This window comes from Lepus europaeus, unplaced genomic scaffold, assembly GCF_033115175.1.
Source record: "Lepus europaeus isolate LE1 unplaced genomic scaffold, mLepTim1.pri SCAFFOLD_30, whole genome shotgun sequence".
NCBI lineage: Eukaryota > Metazoa > Chordata > Mammalia > Lagomorpha > Leporidae > Lepus > Lepus europaeus.
In genome coordinates this window covers 7006969-7013944 of record NW_026909177.1, presented here as the reverse complement: position 1 = coordinate 7013944, position 6976 = coordinate 7006969, and the positions used below count along the sequence as shown (strand labels likewise).

General features: G+C 44.5%; 1 protein-coding gene across 1 annotated transcript; it reads right to left on the bottom strand.

Moving 5' to 3' along the window:
• Nucleotides 1-378: 378 nt before the first annotated feature.
• Nucleotides 379-3329, bottom strand: LOC133754897 (dehydrogenase/reductase SDR family member 2, mitochondrial-like). The gene is made up of 3 exons (XM_062185245.1): nucleotides 3276-3329; nucleotides 1162-1239; nucleotides 379-1008 (listed from the first exon to the last, which is right to left on the bottom strand). The coding sequence occupies exons 1-3, from the start codon at nucleotides 3327-3329 to the stop codon at nucleotides 451-453; spliced, it is 690 nt and encodes a 229-aa protein (XP_062041229.1). The 3' UTR covers nucleotides 379-450.
• Nucleotides 3330-6976: the final 3647 nt, after the last annotated feature.

Sequence of the window (6976 nt, the reverse complement as noted above, 5' to 3'; positions counted from 1 at the left end):
TGGACATAAACCTACATCTCCTAAATACCTGAGTTTATAACAAGAAACTATACACATACACTAGATATACATGAAAAGCATGTATATATATATATATATATATATATATATATATATATATATATATTTCCCCCCCCCCCAGGGCACATTTGAGTTTATTTTAGGAAAGACATGTTCAAAGCAACAAATTACAGAGAGAAGCAGCTGAGACCCCGAGCCCTACACCTTGCCCTTGAAGTTCTCCCAAAGCACCAGCCCCTCAAACCATTCAGTCCCACACGGCCCCACACCAAGATCCACTGAATGCCCTGGCCACGTACAGGAGGCACCGGGATGGCAGTGCCAGAAGAGCTTCTGCCTCCTCAAGCTTGGGACAAGTGAGCCCACAAACAACCACGGCTGCCACCATCCCAAGCCCAGGCCCATGGTGGCACAGCCGCTCCCAGCCCCTCAGAGCCGAGGGGAGAAGCCGGCCACCACGATGCTCTCGCCGGTGATGTAGCTGGCATCCAGGGAGCACAGGAAAGCCACAAGTCCCGCGCAGTCCTCTGGCTGCCTGATCCTCTGCAGCTTCTGGTTTTCCTTAAAGAGGTTCCAGAAAGCCTTGTTTTTGTGTAACACTTTGCTGAAGTCCGTCTCAATCAGCCCTGGGACGAGGCAGTTCACCTGGATGTCCCTGGGGGCCAGCTCCAATGCCAGGGTCCTGGTGAGGCCCAGCAGGGCAGTCTTGCTGATGTTGTAGGCTCCCAGCTCCACTTGAGGCATGTAAGCCGAAATGGAAGAGACCAGGACAACGGCATCGCTCCCCCTCCACTCCGTGTGGGGCAGCAGCAGGCTCAGGAGCAGAGCTGGGGACTTCACGTTCACGCTCAGGATCTTGTCCCACACCTGCTCGCTGGCCCCTAGGGTGCTCCCCACCAGAGGGTTGACAGCAGCATTGCACACCAGGAAGTCGATGCCTCCGCAGCGCTCCAGGGCCGTGGCCACCAGTCTTTCCTGGTCCTCGGCCTTCCCTCACACTCATCACACACATTACACACATAGTAATGTTTATGTCAGGCAATACTGGGCCCACCACTCACCTGATAAAGATCATGGGGGCATAAACACCCAGAGTCCCTCTGCTGCCAGACACAAGGGACCCTGGCAGACACCAATCACCAGGTCCACATCACTGAGACAACTGACACCAGATTTGTCACTCTCAGTGTGGAACTGGCTACTTCCCAAAACTGTCCACTGGAAGGAAAATGCATCCTCTCAATAACCTATCAGGTGTTCAGGTTCTCAGGTGCCACAGAACATTCCCTCATTCTGTGTTCTGAGGTGACCATGGCAGCAGTGCATGTACACATGAGCTCAGATGGCTAAAGGACAACTCAGCCCGGGTGCCAGTGGAGAGTGGGTGTTTGGGGACTTTACAGAGCCAGGGAAAGGCCCCATTCACTGAAGGCTACATGGGATGACAGACTTTGGTCTCAGAGTGGAGTCGACAAGGGGTACTTTTAACTTCATGCAGAGCCTAAACTGTGTCTCTGAGATTTACCTACTCTGGAAAAGTCTGAATTCTTCAAATGAATTCATAGAGCAGAGGCTGATTCAATTGGAATCTCTTCCTGTTATTGAAAAACAAGGAATGAGAGCCCACATCTTCAAAGCATACTACATGGTATGGTTTCCTTGTAAACCTCATTCCTGGAGCCCAGAGCAGCCCTGAGCACCAGGCAGTACTGAAGAGGTGGGGCTGAGGGTGCCTTGTCCCAGTGGAAGCTACCAAGGGATGCTATCAAGGACAATCTCCCTGCAGAAGTTAGCGTCACCACAACTGGGGACATGGCAAGAAGCAGCCTCACATTTGTGGGAGTCAGAAAGGAGTCAGAAAGAAAGGACTCCCAAGGAGTCAGAAAGGAAGTCTCTGGTAAGGGCCATGGGAGAGGTTTGAAGATAGTATTATAGCAGTTAGGAGTGAGTAGGAGCCCCAGGAAGGGGGAAAGTCACCTTGGAGTCTATGGGGAAAGCAGAAGATGCTGCCGAAGATGAGGTTTTCGGCACTTGAGTCAGTAGAAAGAAATCAGGGGGCTGGCAACATGGAAGAGTGGGGAAAACCACTGCCACTACAGATCCAGCTCTCTGCTGTGGCCTGGGAAAGCAGTGGAAGATAGCCCAAGTCCTGGGGCCCCTGCACCCACATGGGAGACCAAGAAGAAGCTCCTGGCTGTTGTGGCCAACTGGAGAATGAACAAGTGAATGGAAGATCTCTCTTTCTGACTCTTCTTCTCTCTCTGTGTAACTCTGACTTTCAAGTAAATAAATAAATAAATGTTAAAAAAAAAAGAAAGAAAGAAATCAGAAAAGAGACCAAGGAAAATGGTAGCATGTATCAAAGTAACCATACAGATGGCTTTTGGTCACCTCCTCATTACAAAGTCAGCTGCTATATGGGTGGGGAAGGCTGTGTTTAAAGCCTGAATGGGTACTGTTAGTATATCGGGCATCCTGTAGCTAGTTCATGTTTTTGAAAGGTCCAAAATCTATCTGGTTTCTTCACTGGATCTGTCACTGACAAATGATAGTGCCGGGTAGTGTTGGTCTTGCACTTGCATCTCACTTTCCTGATCATATCTATAAAGTACAATTCTCACTGTGTGTAGGCCAGCAATGGTACTGAAGCCATAACCCATTCACCAAGTCCTAAGAGACACATGGGATGGAAACAAAGGGCTTCACAGGTGGCTACTCCCTTTCATAACTAAATTGCCTGTGCTTCACTCTGAAATGGTGTGGGCCATGCATGTGCCCTGTCATCCACCTTCATCTGAAGATGTGGGGTGGAGGTTACATGCAGCACTCAGAAACTAAATATTTAATGGTAATTATAAGTATCCAAATTTCACTTTCATCATTGACCTCAGTGATTTTATTTTTGAAATTTCACAAAGCAAGTGGCCCAGAATCTAAGAGATTCCTACAGAATGAACCCTAATTCTATCTTATAGTATATTAGTCTTTTACTCAAAATGAAATCCACATGAACTACACTGGAACAAAGACAGACACTATGAACAATAAATGAGGTCACAGGACAAGATATTCTCTCCGTGGGATACAATGAAGTGCAATTCCTGTGCACTGTCCCTGGACCCACCAAATTCTAAAGTCAGAAAAAAAGAGTTGTCTGGTACCTCACCGGTTAGTAGGAATCATTTTTTCATTTCTTCTGGTCTATGGATCCATCTGGGACTGCTGGTAGGCTGGACACAGCACTACTTCCACACCCAGGTCTGAGTTCCAGACATTGTCTCAGACTTCTGGTCTCCAAATGGAGACATCTGGCCCTGGTTGAGTCTAATTTGTGTCAGAGTCTATTTGTCTGGTAGTTCCTTCTGTATTGTTGTGTTTGTGTTGTCATTGTCATAGGGATGGGGCATGGATCATTACTCCCTGCTGATCCACCATTGGGTTATTTTTGACAAAATTTCAGTGAATTTAAAAGGCACACAGCCAGATCTTTTATTTCACCCTAAATACTTATGATTTCCAGCTCTTCTGTGAATGAGAGTGGCTGTCAGGTAGCCAACACTGAGTTGCCACTGGAGGGATCTACTAACCTTTCTATAGCTTCATAGGTCCAAAAGGTGATCTACAGAAAATCTGGTCAACCTGACCAGATTCCATACAGTGAAACCTGGATTGATTTCCTTTCCAATCCTCACCATGGCTAAAAGGTTACCAAGAAGAACAGGTAAAAATGATAGGGGGATGGCATGTCCTCTCAGCTAAACTGAATGGTAGGTGCCACCACTTCCTGTTATTCAGGGCCCCCTGGGGTATCCATTCCCACTAGACGACCCCCTGTTATGGAACCAGTCCATTGGCCTCACCTCAGGAACCTCCAGTGACCACTATGCCAGAGGCCCCCTACTCTTCACAGATGATGGACTGTCACCAGGTGCGCCATCCTTTCAGCCCCCCACATATGTGCAGTGGATCGACATATCACCTGAAGCTCTAAGGAATACCTGATTCCACACAGCCACCTGAACTGGTCTATGTTCCATTTTCCACAAGTGACTTGTATAATTGAAAAAATAAAAACTCTTCTTTTTCTGAAAAGACAGGGATTAATCTCTCTCCTTGAATCTATCTTTTTCACACGTCAGCTGACTTGGGATGATTGCCAACTACTATTCCAGACCCTCTTCACCTTTGAGGAAAGAGACCACATCTGAAGGGATGCTCAAAAGCTAATCATAGGACCAGATGGTCAATCAACCTCTGAACCAGCCCAGTTGGAGGCAGTTTTGCCTGCAGTCTGACCCCAGAGGGACCCAAATGATGACAGAGGTACAGAGGCTCTTGATTGGTATTGCCAGACTCTAATGAGAGGGGACTTAGTGGTGGCCAGGAAACCAACAAACCTTTCTAGGGTGTGTAATTCTTTTTTTTTTTTTTTTTTGTATTTTTGACAGGCAGAGTGGACAGTAAGAGAGAGACAGAGAGAAAGGTCTTCCTTTGTCGTTGGTTCACCCTCCAATGGCCGCCGCGGCTGGCGTGCTGCGGCCGGCGCACCGCGCTGATCCGATGGCAGGAGCCAGGTGCTTATCCTGGTCTCCCATGGGGTGCAGGACCCAAGTACTTGGGCCATCCTCCACTGCACTCCCTGGCCACAGCAGAGAGCTGGCCTGGAAGAGGGGCAACCGGGACAGAATCCAGTGCCCCCCGACCGGGACTAGAACCCGGTGTGCCGGCACCGCTAGGCGGAGGATTAGCCTATTGAGCCGCGGCACCAGCCATGTGTGATTCTGTCTAAAGGCCGGACAAGTCTCCCTCAGCTTTCCTTGAATGACTCCTTGAGACTTACTGCTTATATACCCCTAGAGATCCAGAGACCCCCCCAAAATAGGGGTGCCATAAATGTAGCCTTTGTTTCTCAATCAGCACCTGATATTCAGTGTAAATTATAGAAATTAGAGGGATTTGAGGAAAAGCTTCTGAGTTGGTGGAGATAGCCCAAAAGGTTTATAACAGGAATGATCCTGTTACCTCTCAGACAAAAACGATGGCCAAAATGTAACTCAGGGCCATCTTCTCTAGACTTGTTCTGTGAGCAGGGCAGCCACCAGCTGGCTAGTAAAGACTCCTCGATTTGATTTTATTGATTAGAGTGGTCTCTGTTTGATGTGCCCCACAACAGAAGTTAATATAGAAACAGTACACAAATTGCATGGACATATTATTTGCATATAATTATAAATACTTCTTTATGATTTATATCCTGCACATTATATCACTTTCTCTTATGTTATGATCATTGTCATGAATTTGTGATATTATTATATCTGTTTTCACAAAACTAAACACAAAATACCTTATTATGAGCTCTAGTCACTGTGCTGTGGAACATTAAAATTTATTTATTCTACATTTTTATATTCCTTATCTAACCTTTCTCTAGCCTACCCTGATAATACCCAGTCTCTAGTAACCATTATTCCAATTTCAGGTCTACTTTTACTAAACTTTCATGTAAGAGGGAAAAAAGGTTGTATTAAAATTTCTATGTCTGATTTCACCTAATATAATAACCTCCAGTTAAATCTACTTTGTGGCTAATGTTAAGATTTGATTCTTTTTATGGCTGAATAATATTCTGTTGTTTTTATATGTTGCATTTTTTTATCTATTTACACATAAATAGGCACCTAGGTTGGTTCCATACTTTGATATTGTGAATTGTGCTGGATATGGGAGCTCAGGTGTTTCATGTGTTTATTTCATTTCATTCAAACACATGACTAGGTATGGGATGCTGGATCATAGATCAGATCTATGTTGAATTTTGTGGGGAACATCCATACTGGCCTCCAAAATGGCTGTACTAACTTTCATTCTCACCAGCAGTTTATGAGGACTCTTTTTTCTCCACATCCCCACCAGCATTTATTTTTTATCTGAGAACAGCTACTGGAACTGGAGTTGTAATTTGCATAATTAATTCTTGGGGGAATAGAGATCCTAAACAGACCAATAACCAAGGCAGAGATTGAATAAGTAATAAAGAACACATACAATCTAACACAATTGACTCCTGAGGCCACAGAAAACCAAACAGACAGAGATTCAATCAGTAATAAAGACCCTCCCAAATAAGAAAAGTCCAGGAGTGGATGGGTTCAGTGCTTAATTATACCAAACTTTTAAGTGGTACTAGTTCCAATTCTTCTCAAACTATTCAAAACAACTGAAAGGGAGGAATTTCTCCCAAACTGCTTATATGAGGCCAGTATTACCTTAATTCCAAAACTAGAAAAAGATACAACAAAGAAAGATAATCATAGACCAACATCCCTAAAGAACACAGATGTAAAAATCTTCAACAAAATGCTAGCTAATAGAATCCGACAATACATCAGAGATCATTCATTCACCTAGGCCAAGTGGGATTTATCTTTGGTATGCAGGATTGGCTCATCACATGGAAATCAATAAATATGACACATCACATTAACAAATAGAAGAAAACCATATGATTATCTCAATAGATGCAGAGGAATAACTTGTTAAGATACAATATCTTCTCATGATAAAAACCCTTCATTCATTAACATATTCAAGGCACTTTATGACAAACCCACATCAGCCTCATACTGAATGGGCAGAAGTTGGAAGCATTTCCACTAAGATGAAGAGCCAGGCGAGGATATCCATTCTCATGATGCTAGTCAATATTGTTCTGGAAATTTTAGCCAGAGCCATTTTGACAAGAAAAAGCAACCAAAGTGACACCAATTGGAAAGGAGAAAGTCAAATTATCCCTGTTTGCAGATGACACAATTCTATATATGGTGAAATCAAGAGTCTCACCAAAAGACTACTAGAATTCATGAGAGTTGATAAAGTTGCAAAATATAAAATCAACACACTGCCAATAGTCTTTGTACACAATGCCATGGCTGAAAAAGAACTTATAAAAACA